The sequence below is a fragment of the Mustela nivalis genome (genome assembly GCF_964662115.1).
Source record: "Mustela nivalis genome assembly, chromosome: 4".
In the NCBI taxonomy this organism is placed as follows: Eukaryota; Metazoa; Chordata; class Mammalia; order Carnivora; family Mustelidae; genus Mustela; species Mustela nivalis.
The window spans coordinates 49,970,321-49,988,343 of NC_139023.1; the positions used below are offsets into that span (position 1 = coordinate 49,970,321).

At 43.0% G+C, this 18,023-nt stretch overlaps 1 protein-coding gene across 2 annotated transcripts in view; it reads left to right on the forward strand.

Moving 5' to 3' along the window:
- Positions 1-18,023, forward strand: part of ADGRA3 (adhesion G protein-coupled receptor A3) — a 125,176-nt gene that overhangs the window by 39,031 nt on the left and 68,122 nt on the right. Inside the window, exons 3-4 of one of the 2 annotated variants that reach the window (XM_082728681.1) lie at positions 10,503-10,574; positions 16,600-16,671. In XM_082728681.1, the coding sequence (XP_082584807.1) occupies positions 10,503-10,574; positions 16,600-16,671 (144 nt within the window). Of the gene's footprint in view, positions 1-10,502; positions 10,575-14,960; positions 15,074-16,599; positions 16,672-18,023 lie in introns of those variants that run through there. The other variant, XM_082728682.1, reaches the window with a different exon arrangement.

An 18,023-nucleotide genomic window follows, 5' to 3' on the forward strand; every position in this document is an offset into this window, starting at 1 on the left:
TATGGCTAGGCTCTTCCTGTCTGGTTTTGAGAAGGAAGGACAGGGGGCAAGGGTTCCAGAGGAAGCGCCCTATCAGTAGGGCCTTTGTGAGCATAAGCTCAGACAGAACTCCTTATTCCTGCAGGTTCCTGCTGGGACCAGTAGCTGGAAAGGCCCCAGATGGCCTGAGAGCTGAGGCTGGCTGGTCCTTTGTGGAAACTCCCTGGTCTTTGGTTTATCTTGTGCTCTAAAAATTAGGTAAAACAAAGGAATCCCATAGCCAGTGGCTTGACCTTTTGCGAGGAGTTCATGACCAAATACTGATGAATGTCTTCCCAGGCCTTTCCTGGTATAGCTCCATTCATCTTCTGTGGGCGTGGCAAGTCGGTGTTGGTGCAGGGTGATAAGGAGGGAGGCTTGGGGGGCTTGAGGTTTTCCTTCCCCTGTAGCCCAGCACTGTGTTTCTCGCAGTTACATATTCTACAGCCTTGCTCTTCTCTGATTTGCTGTACTGATGTTATAGCTAAAGCCTGTATAGATTTTGTAATTTCCATGCCACCTCCTTGAATAATCTCTTAATTCTTTCTACTCTTTTCATAGCTTTTCTCATTTTCCCTCTCTACCAGGTCATCTAACTTTTAACTAACCTACTCCACGTCTGTGTCCCACTGTGTAAAGACTATCTTGTCCTTCCTTCATGTCAGTCAACTTTGTTCTTTGAGTTGTAAGCTTTGTATTCTTCTGTGATTTTTGTCACTGTAGGATTCTATTCATGTACTCTGGTTTGCTTGGGATCTCATCATAAATCTGTGAAATATCTTAGGGGTCTTCTCTTCCAAGACCCCGCAGAGACTTGAGGACTTTGGGTTCTCTGTGTATCAGACACAAGCTGTGTGAATGCAGTGGTTGTTACCAGACTGCTCATGGTTGCTGTAACAAGATACCATAGACTGGGGGCCTCAAGCAGCAGACATTTATTTTCTTCTACTTCTGGGGGCTGGAAGTTCAAGATCCAGGCACTGGCAGGGTTGGTTTCTTGTAGGGCTGTGGGGAAAGGATCTGTTCCGGGCCTTTCTCCTTGGCTTGTAGATGGCTTTCTTCTCCCTGTGTCTTGCCATGGTGTTTCTTCTGTGTGTGTGTGTGTGTGTGTGTGTGTGTGTCCACATTTCCTCCTCTTATAAAAACACTGGTCACATTGAATTAGGGCCCACTCCAATGTCATCATTTTTGAGTTTATTACCTCTTTAAAGAACCCATCTCCAAATACAGTCCCATTTCCAGGGAAGAAGCGTTTGGACTTCAACAAGAAGTTTTGGAGGGGACAATTCTTAAGACAATGATGTAACATTTTTGTAGATTTGCTAATGTCTGTTTTCTTTGCCTATTCCTAATTCCCAATTATTCTGCCTTGGAAGGGATGAAAGAACAGAGAAAAAGGACTTAGTTTTTGGCTATTGAGTTCCAAAAGTCTTACCGAGTCCAATACAGAAAAGAAATTTGAGAAAAGCTAACATAAGAGGAACTTCCTCCTTTTCTAGATATATATTCTATGGGCTCACTGGGGAGTGAGAGGGAATGTAGAAAGATCTTATATGTTGGTGAGTCCCTAAGAAGGGTCTCTCTTTGCTTCCCCATCCCTATTGGTTTAGGGAAAGGACAGGGGAAAAGACCATGTAATAAAACCAATATATGGTTCTGAATCTAAGGGCAAAGGGTCTTTGAAGCCTCTTTCCTGGAGAAGAAGCAAACCCTTGAAATTTCCCAGGGCCCATTGCAATATAGGGGCAGAAGAACTGGTCACATAGCCATTGAGGCGCATGGGCTAGGACAGTCCTGTAGAGTTTCCCAGAGGGAACAGCAGACTGGCCCTTGTTGAGCAAAGAGATGTGGTTGTTTGCAAAGAGCTGGCAGTAAGTGACTTATTTAGGGTCTGGGCTAGTTAAGTTGAGTTCTGGACTGAAGACGTAGCTAGCTGCTTAAGTGACTTGAGGTCTTTGTAAATGACATCAGTTTCAAAATTTTTGGAGGGTCTGATTTTATTCCTTCACTGCTTGTCCTTCCTGCACGTTTCTTCTTAGGTCTTCCATATGTAGCCTGAGAGCATTCGGTGCTCCAGCACTGGGCTGAAAACCACTCCCCTCTGCCCTGGGAACCCTCAACCAATGCCTGAGAGCAGATGGTGGACAACCACCTGACCACCCCACCTTTCAGGAGGGGTGACCCCTTGGCTGCTCTATGCTCGCTTCCACAGTTCCCCACTGGGACTGGAGGTCTCCTCATCAGTGCCCCTTGCATGGGCTTCCTTCTCATTAAAGGCTGGTTGCGTTTAATTAACTAGCAAGTACACTTCAGAGATTAAGGAAATCTGCACGTCAAGCTGCCTCCGTCAGTTCCTTTGATTTGAAGGATAGCTTCTGAAGGGGATTCATTTTCTCTCCCTCACTCCCTCTCTGATATAATAAAACAAGCCTGGGTGCACATATCCTTCATTTTAGTGTATTGTGATTCTTCCTCTTTTTTTTTTTTTTTAAAGGTTTATTTATTTGAGAGAGTGAGAGTGAGCATGTGAGTGGCGGTGGTTGGTGGGGGGGGGGTCAGAGGAAGAGAATCTTTAAGCAGATTCCCCACTCAGCGCAGAGCCCAACTCAGGGCTTGATCTCACTACTGCTGAGATCTTAACCTGAGCTGAAACCAAAAGTCGGACTCTTAGCTGTCCGAGCCACCCAAGTGCCCCTAGAGTATTGTGGTTCTCGTTATGTATTTAGTGACACTCCTCTATAGACTTATTACTGACACTAAAATGACATACCAGCAATGTGTTTGACTCCCAAGCTTCTGTTCTATCCCAAATGATGGGTCCAGGTCACCATAGCATCTCTTTCTAGCTGTTGCCAGGGCCAGCCGGAGCCAGTAAGAGTGACGAGGGATGTTTAGCCATGGGGCTTTGAGAAAGTTTTCCTGGCTCCTGAGGAATAAAGGAATAAAGAATCCATTCTTTGTCATGACTTTGTGCTTGGAGGTGGTTTGTGGACCTTGACATAGCCTGTCACGATTGAGGGTCAGCCTGAAGGCCGAGTTGACTTTCTGGGAAGGTCAGAGAAACATGGAGAAACCACTTACGCTGTTCTAGGTCTTTATTTCCCTTAATGCCAGAGAATTTCCTTTATTGCTGAAACCTTTTTGAGAAGACGTTTCTGATACTTGCAATTTAAAAAAGTGTCTTTTCTGCTACACTTGACATTCTTTCCTAAAGGAGTTCACTCTGTTTTCTAGGAACTATTAACACACTGCTTTAATTTTGTTTCAGCAATTCTTGGGCACTTTTTCATTTATGTTTTAATGCTCCAGCATAGTTGGATGTAGCAATAGACCCTAAAGTTCAACTCCAGTTCCCTAGGGAAGCTGTGATTGGTAAGGGAAGGGGAGATGTTAAATGAAAGAATCTAGCTCTAAATATCTTTTGGCAATGCCTGATTAATATGGCTATTATTAAGTATTATATAATATGTCAAGGAGTTTTTATTATTAAAGGAAAAGTGTATCTTTAAATCATATTACAGTTCTCAGTTATTCATGAGCGGTATAATGTAGAAACACATGTAGTACATCATTGGCCACAGATTTATGGACTGCTTTAGCTAAATCAGTGCTTGTTGTAGATGTGGTTTAAAATCTGAAAAGGGAAACATATGTTTAAAAAAAAAATGGAACTGACATATATTTTTTTTTGCAGAGCTATTTTGCTTATCCAATACAAGTCAAAAATATGTCAACTGAACTTTCTCCTAAAATATCATTTCTCTTCGAGGTGTAGGATGGGGATCATTTGGGCCAGGGGGAGACAGACACCAATAGGTTGGGCCTGAAGATTAATTTTACTTCCTGGGACTTAAAAAGTTGGGAACAAAAAACAATTTTTATTAATGAAAATTTTAAAACATACAAATTTAAAGAATTAATGTAGTAATCTCCCATATCACCAATTTGTTTACCCAGATGCAATAGTTAGTAATGATTTGCTATCATTTTTTTGCTTTCTCTTGGAACGTGCCTACACATACCACACATTTGCCAAATTACGTGAAGTCAATTGCAGGCCTCATGACCCTCTGCCTTTATTGAGAAATGTAAGTAGTTATGAGTGAGATGCAGCTGTCTCTGTGTTGCCTGAGTTTATGAATATCATAATGATTTTGTAGCTAGCTGTAATTTACCAAAAAGACTTTTGTAGTGAAGGTCAGGTAACATAATTCTGTCTCTCAGCCATGATGTAGTTTTTTTATCCATTTATCAACTGTCTTCATCTGGCTGCTGTCACAAAATACCATAATGGGGTAGCTTGCAAGCAACAAACATTTATTTTTCAACAAACATTTTAGTTTTGGAAGCTGAGAAGTGTAAGATCAAGGTGCCAGCAGATTCATTGTTCAGTGAGTGACTGCTTCTTAGTTGGCTGTAACCTCACATGGCGGAAGGGGAAGAGGACACTCTGGGGTCTCTCTTATAAAGGCATCAATCTCATGCATTAGATCTTGGCTCTCATGACCTAATCACCTCTCAGAGGCCCCCCCTCATAATTCCATCACTTTGGGAGGTAGGATTTCAAAATACGAATTTTGGGAGGACACAAACATCCAGACCATAGCCGTGTCCATCTGCACTCTGTAATGTCTGTCAGTCCCTCTCAACTGAATAGATGGACGTAGACCCTGCCTGGGTGGAGCTTTGTTCTCTCCGTGAAGGTGGTTTAAGCAATCAGTAGAGAGTGACAAGGGCCACAGCAGAGAAAATACAGGGCACTGTTATTCAGAGAATTTTTTTTTTTTTTTTTGAAAGAGGAATGCTGTTCAAGGTGTAAAGGATTTGTAGGAGTTAGTCAGGCAAGAAAACCAGGATAGAGGTGAGGATAGATGCTGGGGGAGAGTGTGTATGTCAAGGGCAGAGCAACCGTGTGCCAAGGTCTGGAGGTGAGAGAAATAGGACTCTTTCTAAAAATGTCTTGAAATATGACTAGTAATATGAAGAGAGAAAGGCTGGCTAAGTGTTAAAGAAAAGTGTGGAGCAGAGTGGGACGTCAGGTAGGGCCAGGGCCGTGGAGGGGCTTGTAATTACTTTAAAGAGTCTGGACTTTATTCTGAGGGAGCTGGAGCTCTTAGAGGTTTTAACCAGTACATGTTCAGTTTTATGCTTGGGAAGATCACTTTATTTATTTATAATTTATTTATAAAAGATTTTTTATTAATTTGAGAGAGAGAGTGAGAGTGTGAGCTAGAGCACAAGTAGTGGGGAGTGGCAGAGGGAGAGGGAGAAGCAGATTCTCTGCTGAGCAGGGAGCCCAACACAGGACTTGATCCCAGGACCCCGGGATCACGACCCAAGCTGAAGGCAGACACGTAATTGACGGAACCACCCAGGCACCCCAGGAAAATTGCTTTAAATGGAGAGTAGATGAGAGGAGCGAGGACAGCAGCCAGCACTGTGTGGGCATGGTGATGGCGAGGAAGAGGGAGAGGTGAATGGCTTTCCCACAAGGCTGGAAGGCTGGACAGTACCACATCTAATAGCTTTTTTCAATGAATAAAAGTTATCAAACATGCAGAGAATTTGAAAGAATGGTATCTCTAGCACTTTGATTTAACCATTGCCAATTTCTTGGCATGTTTGCTTTATCTGTCTCCCTCTTGCTCTAGGTGTAAATTGACTCAGTTCCTTTAGTAAATCTCCACTATTGTCAGTCAGAAAGATATGTTTAAATCCTGACTTCTGGATTGGCCATTCAGAATTGGGCCTAGTTTCATAATCTTTTTGCATGTGAGTTTTTTATCTGCAGCCAGAATCCTATCTTTTGGGATTGATTCTGAGAGCTTAATGGAATGGTAGGTGATAGATACCAACTTGCTGAAATTAGTGATTTGTGTAACTAAGGAGACCAAAGAGTTAGAGCTGGACTTCAGGCTTGGCTGGATCCAGGGACTCAGCATTAATTCTTTTCCTATCTTTTGGCTTCATTAGACAGGCTCTTATTTATTTATTTATTTTTTAAGTAAGCTCTGCACCCAACACAGGGCTTAAATTCATGACCCTGCCGTCAGGAGTTACATACTTGATCTACTGAGCCAGCCAGGTGCCCCCTACACAGGCTCTTAAATCATGGTAGCAAGAGGGTCTTGGGGTTACCTCTTGACCTCTAATTAAACCAGTGGAAGTGGCCATTCCGTGTCTGCATCTATCTCTTCTCCACTGCCCCAGGCCCTAGGTTTGGTTGGACCGGGTTCATATAATCCTGCCAAGTTACTAAGACTACAGTGTTTAAAAAACCTGGTTGGAGATTGATCCAGGGCCATACCTGGAAGAGTGGTGTTGGGGATTCTGGAGCACTGTCTGTACCAGATGGTCTATGAGAGAAGTAGGTGTGCTTCTCTACAGTGCAAGGGAGAAGACAGCAAAAAAAAACTAAAAAAAAAAAAACCCCAAAAAACAAAAAAAAAAAACCCCAAACCCCAAAACCTAAAAAAAATGTTTGGCACAGCAATTAAACATAAAATAATTGATAGCAGTCATAGTTTGAGTTATCATTGTTAAATTCTGGAACCTTTCTTATATGCTTTCCTTCCTCACCTCCACCTACTCTAAAGGTTTTGAATTTTCTCCCCCCGCCCCAATAGGAATGCATTTTATTTATTTATTTTTTAAGGTTTTGAATTTTTCAATGACTGACAGTCTTCCCCTTTCTCCTCTGGCCCTCAAAACAGAGCGGGTGGGTAGAGTCTCCTGAGGTCTGTGCCCTAGATGTGCATGCTTGGCCTGGCGCTGGGGGCTTTCATGTTAGTGGGCCAGTGTCTTCATCTGGGTTTTCCCAGGAGCAGGTCCTGAGATGGAATTTTGGGTTCAGGTGGTTCCTTTGAGTGGTGGTCCAAGAAATCTCACAGATCAGGGAGTGGGACAATGAGAGGGCCGGTGTGTGGTGCCTTCCCGGGGGAGCACACTTCATCCTTATCCCCCTAGAGGCCGGGCTGCTCTTGCTCCCCTCTCTCATGGGGTGGCGGTTCTTCCCAGCATCCCTTATGCCCTTCAGTTCTGACTTCCCTGGAGTGGCTCTTAGGAGTCAGCCAGCTGAGAGAAAGGCTGCGGGACAGAATGGCGGGTCGGGGGGCATCCATCCTAGGCTTGCTGTCTGCCACCGGAGCCATTTGGGCCCCCGGCAGGTTTTGGGGATAAGGGATGCTGAGGCCATGGCATTTGTAGCAGGGAGCTTATTCTCTGCCTGGTTTTCTTTTTCTCTTCAAGTTGCTACACCAAAGACATCTCTTTCTTTACTCCCTAGTTAAGAGGAGAACTTAAAAGCTGATTAGAAATTCAGAGAGAAGGGTAGGATTGGTGAGTTTACCTGAATATCTCTTGAAACTTTTGTTACTGTCCAGTTCCATTTTGTGAAGCTACCTGGCCTTTTTAGATATTTTCGCTTACTTTATTGAAAAAAAATATCTTAGAGGCTGTGGTACCAAAACAAAACAAAAAACAAAAAACCAAAACCAAAAAAAAAAAACTCCAAAACAAAACAAAAACCCAAACCCAAAAAGTTAGGTCAGTTGCCAGCATTGACAAAGCTGTTTTCTTGTGGAATAGCAAATCTGAGTTCTGATCAATGAAATACTTAGTAATGGTAATCAGAGCATAGATTTTATGCTTAATGGTTATTTTTTTTAAGATTTTATTTATTAGAGAGAGAGTACAGAAGCAGCGGGAGTGGCAGAGGAAGAGGGAGAAGGAGACATACTGCTGAGCAAGGAGCCCGATGTGGGGCTCGATCCCAGGATCCTCGGATCCCGACCTGAGCCGAAGGATGATTCTTAACTGAGTCATCCAGGTGCCCCAGTTATTTATTTATTTTTTCTTAAGAGTTATAACATACTGGGGGTTCAGTATTATTTAGACAAGTAGGGCTCTGATTTGGGGACGAGAGTGGAATGGCGGTTCTGCCCCCCCCCCCAAAGAATACTTGGTGTGTGACTCTGGGAGTAAGACTCCAGAAAGGGGGAACAGGATTTGCTGTCGAGCATGATGCTTCTGGGGTTCACAGACTGCACTTACTTCCAGAGAAGTGTTATTGAGGTGTTCTGACCAGTGTCTATCTCCATGTATTAAACAGCGTGGCCAGTGTGGGAAAAGCCAGTGTCAGTGACACAGCAAGAATGCTGGGGTGCCTGGGTGGCTCAGTTGGGTAAGTGTCTGCCACTGGCTTAGGTCGTGATCCTAAGGTCCTGGGATGGGCTCCTACATCAGGCTCCCTCCTCAGTTGGGAGCCTGCTTCTCCCTCTGCCACTCCTGCAGCTTGTGTTATCTCTCACTCTGTCAAATAAATAAATAAAATCTTAAAAAAAAGGATGCCAGACTTAACAGTAAATAAACGAGCGCTGCCACGAAGGGCAGATGGCCAGTCTCATCAGGATGTTTTTGTGAAATTTTCAGGAAACCTGTTCAGAAACTAAAGCCAGTGTTGTCATTAGTATATATCAATACTTTGAATGAACCATTAGAAAAAAAATAGCATGTTATGAAGCAGGCCATACATCAGGTAGTTTTCATTAGCTGATGTGATGGTAAAATTGAATGTGCTTCCTTTCACTGGATGGAAGAAAATAGTATCAGTCGGTGCACACTACAGTAAGACTTGCTTGGGTGCTTCTCTTCAGCACAGGTAGACAAGAAAAGTCAGACACTTTCTGAGTTGGTGTGGTTTGAAAAAGGTATACGCTGGATTTTCTCTAGTTTATAGACTGTTTGGGCTCAGGCTAACATCCCATGATGGGGCAATCATTATAGAAGATCCCAGAGACATGTCACATTAGTGTCATGCTAACAGGTGGCACCGGTGGCTCAAGACACACTTCTAGGAAGGCCTTTTATTTATGTATTTGTTTGTTTGTTTATTTATTTTAAAAGATTTTATCTATCAGAGAGAGAGGGGGGGAGAGAGCGAGCACAGGCAGACAGAATGGCAGGCAGAGGCAGAGGGAGAAGCAGGCTCCCTGCTGAGCAAGGAGTGCGATGCGGGACTCGATCCCAGGACGCTGGGATCATGACCCGAGCCGAAGGCAGCTGCTTAACCAACTGAGCCACCCAGGCGTCCCATATTTATTTATTTATTTATTTATAAAAATTTTTAAAAAGATTTTATCTATTTATTTGACAGAGATCACAAGTAGGCAGAGAGGCAGGCAGAGAGAGAGGAAAGCAGGCTCCCTGCAGAGCAGAGAGCCCGACGTGGGGCTCTTTCCCAGGACCCTGGGATCATGACCTGAGCCGAAGGCAGAGACTTTAACCTACTGAGCCACCCAGGTGCCTCTAGGAAGACTTTTAAGTCTCCAGTAAGTAAGGGACTAGAGGACCTGGTGAGGTGGTTTGTAGTGAGCGTTGCTCTCCGGTTCTGGATGGTTTCACCAACTCTGTGTGCAGCCCTATGCCATGTGTATTTATAAGGAGATGTCACACACTTCCTTATAACACCAAGGTGTTGCCAGTGTTAGGTAAATAAGGGAGAAGGGGAGGACAAGAGAAATTGCAAAGGGTTTCTGTGCATAGTCTGATGACAGGTGCCTGAGAGGTGACTGGAAGCCACTCCTGGCTTCAGCAGGCAAGGTTCTGAGTGAGTCCCCCTCAAGGGTGTGACAAAGCTCAAGAGTGGGCCAGCCACTGGCAGGAATGTGGTCAGGGACAGTGGGCCACTGTTCTGCTTCTGAGTGCTCCTGTAGTTGACTGTCTGCTATCTTTGAGACCTGTGTGAACTTTTGTGTGGGGCCACTTGGGTCCCAAGCTGGGCCCTGGCTTCCACCAGAGAGCAGCAGCCTTAGTAAGAGGCCCAGATCCTCACTGGTGGAGGGCTACAGCTGTGGGGCTCACCACTGGCCCCTGGTGGCGGTGTGCTGACATGGTAGGGCTGTGCACAAGAGTGGGAGTAGATTGAGACCGCCCTCAGATGCCCTAGCCTTAGGGGCTGCTGGAACTTTGCTTTGAGCTACATGTTGTGAATGATCACATTTTTATTTTATAGGAATCCTAACCATAGAAGCCCAGGGAGGGAAAAGATGAAAAATACGAAAAATGAAATGACATGAATTTTAAGAGTGTATATTTTAGAAGATGGTTTTTAAAAATTCATTTAAATTGTGTTCACAAATATAATCTCTGATTTGTTTTGATAAAACTCAAGTATAACATACTAAGAATAAAACTGTAGAAAGAATATATAGGCTCGTGGCTTGGCCATAACTTTGAATTCAAACGAAATAGGGACATATATATCCTTTTTTGTATGTGCCTTTATTACATTGACCAAAACAAATGGCTTTGGAATCAGATTTCTTGAATTTGAATTCTGGCTGTGCCACTTGCTATAGAGGTTAACCTTTTTTGGTGTTGATTTCCTCCCAGTATTGTTGTTTTCTGTGTGGCAGGTATCTGTAGTTTGCCTAAATATTTGTTATAGTGCTTATAAGTGATAACTTTTATTCTGTTTTTAACAGGGACCTCCGAAATAATCTCATTAGTAGTATAGATCCAGGTGCCTTTTGGGGACTTTCATCGCTAAAAAGATTGTAAGTATTTCAATTGCTTGCCTACAAATTTGAACTGTTCTTTTATTTTTCTTTCTTTCTTTTTTTCTTTTTGAAGGTTTTATTTATTTTACAGGGAGGTAGAGTATACATGAGAGAGAGAGCGTGTGTGCACGGAAGCCTGAGCAGGGGAGGAGCAGAGGTGGGGGGACAAGCAGACTCTGCCCTGAGCGCAGGACATAGGTCTCCATCTCACAACCTTGAGATCGTGACCCAAGTTGAAATCAAGAGTTTCAGGACCTGAGCCACAATCAAAAAACTGACCAAGGAAGCACCTAGGCATCCCTGGACTGTTCCTTTTATAAGGAGCTGTTACCCTCCTTCAAATTTTAACATGATTAAAAGAAATGGATTTTAAACAATTTTTAGTTTATTGACTAGGTCCATGATAGAAAAAGGAATATTTAATATAGGTAGTGTAGAAAGTGGCTAATTTGTGCAATAATTTGATTTGTTTGATGATAGATGGTTGAATCCTTCTTACGCTAAGGAAATGATTACTGTATTGGCTTTGAAGTGATGATCATATGTCATGCATAGTGGTATGAATGCGTGCAAACTCTATCTGTTGTATATGCGTATCATTTGAGGCCCCTTTCTATTAATGGTTAAAAGTCTTGCTTTTTGCATGTATACTTTATCTGTGTGTTATTATTTCAAAACCTACAAGCAATTTTTATTATTTCTGAAGCTAAACAACTCTTCACTCCTTTTTATGTGGTTTCCACAGCTGCCTATGAACATTCTCCTATTGGTGAGGTTGTCCTACACTCGAGCCCTGTGGAGTGTCCCACCATCCCTTATTCCTTCGGAAGACATTTCTTACTATTAAGTGCTGGCTGCTTACCATGGCCTGACTTGTTGGGAAGAGCCTACAGACTCTTCGGGGCAACTCTAGTTAATGGAAATAGCCCTACCACACGCACATGGGAGCTGTCACAGATAAAGCCAGACTCAAAACGTGCCAAGGAAGGGAGAGGGTCACCTGGGGGGGGGAGGGGCCTGCCACAGGAGTAGACCTTCAGATGATGAGTCCTGCATATCGAAACATAACAAGATGGGCATTCTAAGCAGAATGGATGTTGTTGTGGAGCCCATAAGTATAAAGTGGAATGCAGTCTGGTCACAGAGAGATTAGGCTCTTTTTGGCCTGAAATGACCTGCCAGGTTAAGGAACTTTGGGTGTCTTTAGACAGTGTGGGGCTAGCGGGACTTTTTGAATATGGAGTTGATATCAGAATTGTGTTTCAGAATGTTTCTGATGGCAGGAAGGAGAAATCATGTAAGTGCACACAACCGGGGCAGAGGATGTTGGGGATGAGACGATGCTTTCATTCTTCTTAACAATCAGCCCTTCCTCTGTCCCTGTCTCTCTCTCTCTCCATTTTTTTTTTTTTTGTTGTTGTTCTATCATGCCCCTTTGTTTGTTTATTATTGTTTTTAAAGATTTTATTTATTTGACAGACAGAGATAATAAGTAGGCAGAGAGGCAGACTGAGAGAAAGAGGGGGAAGCAGGCTCCCCGCTGAGCAGAGAGTCTGACACGTGGCTCGACCCCAGGACTCTGGGATCATGACCCAAGCTGAAGGCAGAGGCTTTAACCACTGAGCCACCCAGGCACCCCTATTTATTTACTTAAAGAATTTATTTTTAAATAATCTCTATGCCCAACATGGGGCTCAAACTCACAACTCTGGGGTCAAGAATCACCTGCTCTACAGACTGAGCTGGCCAGATCTCTCTCTCATGCTCTCTTACTATTTAATGTTTATAAAGTATTGAGGGTGCCTGGTTTTGTTTTTTGTTTGTTTGTTTCCTGTTGTCTTTGTTTCCCGTGTTGTTTGTATAATAAAATAAGCTACGTTTGCTCTGAGTTGAATCATGCCAAGACAGTTAAATGCCGACAAGGACTTTCCCTCCTAATACTTTTAACATCTTGTATCTATGATTCTGTCCTTCTAGACTCATTCCTTTTTACAGTCAGGTCTGGTTGTTAGAGTTGGCTATGCTATTTTTGCTTATTTAAAAAATACTATTTATGCAAATTAATTTTTTTTTTCATCTGAAATGTATTCTCTGAAGCTCTCCTCTCAATGCCCTGTCTTTGGTCAGTCCTAGTGTTCAGAATTCTAGAAGATGAGACGTCGCAGGGTTAAAGGATTCTCCCTTCACTGTGTAACATTGTTTGAAATTTCAGTCAGACTCTGTAGGAGGGGACATTACGACCATGGTTTTTCTTGAGGCCACAGGGTGGCGGTTCATTGTTTTCATCAGAGATTGTTGCGCTCCGGACGCCCTGGGTTGTCTCAGGAGGTCTCGCCCTGGATCTGCTTTCTTCCCTGTACACTCTACTCTCCACTGTTTTCCAGTTAAGGCTTTTTAATGAGGGAACTCAGAAAAACAGGCCCGTCCGGAGCAGGAAGTGGAGTTAATGCAGACTGCAGTTCTGGGTAGGGAACAGAAGTGCTGGAGGCGAGCCGCCATTCCGCTCTACTTGGTGTAGAGCCCAGCAACAGTAGTAATTGGGTCCGGCGGTGAGATCCGGTGGTGAGACGGAGCAGCATCCGTTCTGTTGAATAAAAATGAAGTCTACTGTGGGGGTCCAGTGGTGCGCTCGGTTCCAGAGATCTGGGGGTAACTCTGGGGCACCTCAAGGGGTTGGCAGCCGGGTGGGATCCTGTGTAGCACCCAGGAGCCTGGATGTGGACGTGGACTCTACTTACCGGGAGAGGGAGCCCTGGCTAGAGTGCAGCTGCTGAGAGCCGCTAGGACTCACCGGGCCTGACACAGCCGAGGGTGTAGAACATGGCCATGGTCAGGCTGCCACACTAGCCCCGGGGGAGGAGGGGCAGCTGTGTAATGAGCTTGTTGATGACCTTGAGTCCCTTTCTTTGAGCTCCTCCCCAGAGGCACACAGGCACCGTGTTTGGATGGGTCAGTTTGAATCAGGGTGGGAAGAGGAGGCCTCCAGCAGGAAGCTGGAGTGTGGGTGTTCCACCCACCTTATCAGAAACTGGGGCTGAGGGGCGCCTGGATGGCTCAGTCGTTAAGGGTCTGCCTTCAGCTCAGGTCATGGTCTCAGGGTCCTGGGATAGAATGCCACATTGGGCTCCCTGCTCAGCGGGGAGCCTGCTTTTCCCTCTGCTGCTCCCCTTGCTTGTGCTCGCTTGCTTGCACACTTTCTCTCTTTCTCTTGCTGTCTCTCTGTCAAATAAGTAAAATCTTAAAAAAAAAAAAAAATAGAAAGAAAGAAAGAAAAGAAACTGGGGCTGAGGCCAAACTGTCTTTGTTTTTTTGGCTCTCCTGGCAATTCTGATGCTAATGTTTGGGAACTTCTAGAATATCTTTTCCTCTAGCTTCCCCCTGACTCCCCGTGAGAGGGATGTGATGTCATATTGCCAGACAAAGACAGACAACTTATTCTCTCCCTTTGTGATTGGCCCCCCCTTTATTTCCAGCTTTTTGGGAGGGAAGCTCTTTTTAGGAGCATAACATGCTAATAATATCTTCATGTTGAGATACAGGTTGAAGGGAACTTGACTGCTAATACAAAGCTGTTTCATCAGGATGTTTTAAGGATATGCAGAAGATCTTTGGTTCTCTACCCCGTTCTCCATCCTTCAGTAAATAATTTCTCAAGTACTTCCATCTGAAATAAATAAATAAATTTCTTGTTCAGTAGCATTTAATTACTGGTATCGTCCCTAGCACTGCCTGAGCGTCCTTTCCCTGCATTACATGTTAAGTAGTCTCTTGTGTTCTTGCCTAGGAAGGTAATTGCCATTTATAATATTCTTCCCACTGGAAAGTACATTCTTAATTTCAAACAGCCCACGTGTAATGGGACTTAGGGTATATGGCTTGCAAGCTGAGAGAGTCCTATATGTACACTCAATGAGATACAAAGATATTCTGTGGTATTCATGTTTGCTGGTTGCTTGTGGATATAGGTACTCTTTCTTATGAGGCTCTAAATCATTCATTCCAATTGTGCCTCTCACTCGACAGCACATATAAAGCTTTTTTGTAAGTGCAGCAGGCCTTTGCCTTTATTTTATAGATAATTTGAATCAGGAAGATTAAGGGGCTTTCTGAAGGATAATCTACCAAAAGTAGGTAAAACCTAGACCTATTCACTTTCTCTTTTGCTTTATCAACAAATTCAGGCAGATTCTCAATCTAAATAAAACCCATTATCAATACCTAAATACCATTTTAAATAGGTATAGCTATAATGAAATTGTTTCCCAAAGAATCAGTGGTAATTACACCAGTTAAAGCTCAGAAGTGAAACAAGATAATGAATTGAGCCCAGAAATGCTTGTTTAAGCAGCAATTCACAAAATGATGCCTAATTTTCTTAAACAGTAAAACCCAGAAATAAAAGGAAAATCAGCTGGAATTTAAAAAAAGTCCCATCGGATTACATACCTCACTTTAATATTCTGAGGAGCAGGAGCCTGGAGTCACGGCACGCGCGGGTAACGTTTTGTATTGCTTAAGTTTTTTTTAATCAAAAGTTGCTATAAGGTAGGAAAGGCAGAGCTGTGAAATTTAGGGAAATTCAGGATTACCTGAGCTAGGTTTCAGAATACCTTGGAGAGAAACTTAGTGCGTAGGTGTTCTATTCAGATGTTCTGTCATTATCATTTCTGGTTTCTTGTCCAGCTAATACAGTTTCTGCTGTTATCAAGTTATACAATTTAGAACCCAACAATTTTAGTTCAGAAATGGGTGATGCAAATTGCTTCTCTAAAGAGTAACTCAAAGCATGACTCAAAGAACAGGTACTTTTCCACTACAAAGAATAATATGGACATTGAAGAAAAAGGTGATAAAAATATTTTTGAAAGTTTTGTTTAGAATCTTGCTTTCATTCTTTTATCAAAATCCAAGGGATGAGTAATTCCTGAGGAGGAACTGATAAAAACCGTATTTAGAAAGTAACATAAGAATATGAGTGGGGTGGGGCACCCTGGTGGCTCAATAGGTTAGTTCCTGACTCTGCTCAGGTCATGATCTCAGGGTTCTAGCAGTGAGCTCTGCGTGGGGGAGGGAAGTTTGCTTCTCCCTCTGCCCTTCCCGTTCCTCGTGTTTACTCTCTCTCTCTCTCTCTCTCTCTGTGTGTGTGTCTCAAATAAAGAAATAAATAAAATCTTTTTTAAAAAAGTTAAGAGTGAGGCGCCCACATGACTCAGTCGGTTAAGTGTCTGACTCTTGATTTCGGCTCAGGTCATGATCTCAGGGTCATGGAATTGAACCTCTCCTCAGGCTCCATGCTTAATGGGGAGTCTGCTGGGGATTCTCTTTCTCCCTCTGTCCCTTCTCCCCTCTCTCCCTCCCTCTCTTTCTCTCTGTCTTTAAAATAAAGAAATCTTAAAAAAAAAAAAAAAAAGAAAGAAAGAAAAAGTTTAGCGTGATGGGAAAAAATTATTAGGCTGTTACCTAGAAAAGGTAATCTGGCCTGGAGACTAAACCATAGATCTGTGAGGTAAAAGCAAACTCAGTTTTCTCATTACAGTTAAAACTGACTATTTCAGGGATGACATCAGAAAGCATTAAGTTTCAGGAATTCTTAAGAAATAAAAGTTCCAGCATTTTGGTAATTTGCCCCTTTTTCTTTTGTCTGTCTGATGTTCACTGCGACTGGGCTCTGTCCCTAACTCCCCAGCATAATGAACGGTGTAGGTCATCACAGACTGTAAGATAGATTGAGTCTCATTTTTACCACTCCAGTTTTATCGTGAGTCATTTTACAGGAATAAATGCTTGAAATATAGAGGGCACTGTAATTAGTGCTTAGTCTGTACGCGGCAGAAGTCGGTGAGAGCAAGGACTATTTTGTTCTCTCAGTGTTCCCCTTAAGTCACTGAAGTAGGTAAACTTCTCAAGGATGCTGAAAACAAAGATCTTGCATGATACCTGGGTGCTGTTCTTGAATATTGAACATAGGAAACCGTCATCCAAGAGAACTAATTGAAGACACTTTTTTCCCTTTTCTCTTTAGGGATCTGACAAACAATCGAATAGGATGTCTGAATGCAGATATATTTCGAGGACTCACCAATCTGGTTAGGCTGTAAGTACGTCTTTTCCATTAAAATATAAGAAAACATGTGAACTGGTACCCAGACATTTATAGACACCTGTGATATGTCTGATAGTAAAGTAGCAGCTGTCAGGATTATGGAAGGAGAAGGAGCTAAGGAGCTGGAAATTCAATCTCGGGGATATAATGTCATCAGAACATAATATTGTGTATTATGCGCGCGCAGGCACGTGCACACACGCAGAGAGCCAGTCGGGGTATGTGCCTTAGAGAACATGTTCATGTTGGGAGAGATGGGTCAGAAGCTTTCCTGGTCTGAATCAGTTTCCTGGAAGGGGCAAAACCTAAGCTGATGGTGCAGAGATTGCAAAGATTGGATTAGTTAGAAAGGAAAAGAAGCGGAGCCAATGATGCGTAAAGGTGGAAGTGAGAGCAAAGCCAGTGTCAAGGGGAAAGCCGTCAGCATGAAGAGTAAAATCACCATTTGAGTCAGGCCTCTGACTTTGCGATTTGGGGTGAACCCACTTTTCTGAGCTTTTCTTTTTTTTTTCATCTGTGAGGTTCTCAGTACCTCAAAGTTTTTATGAAGATTAGAGTTTGAATGATCTGTATCCCTCTCTTATAATTTACATATAATATAAATGCAGAAGAACTTTGTATAAGCCATCAAATACATTTTTATTTTATTTTTAAAATGAGGAAGCTCTGTTTGGGAGTGACTAGAAATAAGGCTGATTATCTTTAATAGAACTTCGTATGGGAGCATATGAAAGGCAGACAGAGGCTTAGAACTGATTTAACAATAGGAAGCCACTGAAGGACATTTATGTTGGGAAAGTGGCATAAAATCCTGTTTTATAGACTAGTTGTCTGCGAGTAGGGTGCAGGATGAAATTTGGGATTTAGGGTCGAAGGTCTAGTTATAAGGATTGTCTGTGCCTGGTTCTTTCTGTGGCTTTTCAGAATGTTTCTGCAACTTCATTCATGTTAACTTTGAAAAAGCTCTTAGGGCCATCAATAGTGAGATTATTTCATCTTTGCAGTAAGGGAGGCTTCAGTGGACGTGGATGTGGGGGATTGATTAATTCTGTGTATGTATCTATGCCTTTGTTGATGGAGGATTTCTGGGGAGAACTGTCTCAGAGGGGAAGACGTAACTTGCAGAGGTCCCTACCCTCTCCCTCTCTCTCCACAGTGCAAATAACTGCCAAACCAAAGATGGGGAACCAGAAATGAACTTCTGTGAAGTTTCTGTCCTTTACTTAGGACCTTAATTCCCAGAAAGGTTGTTAGGAGCTTAACAGATCAAAAGCTTTCTTTTTCCCCCTTTTTTCATGAATTTTGATCAGTTTAAATTTTTATTTTTTTGAGAATTATACGTT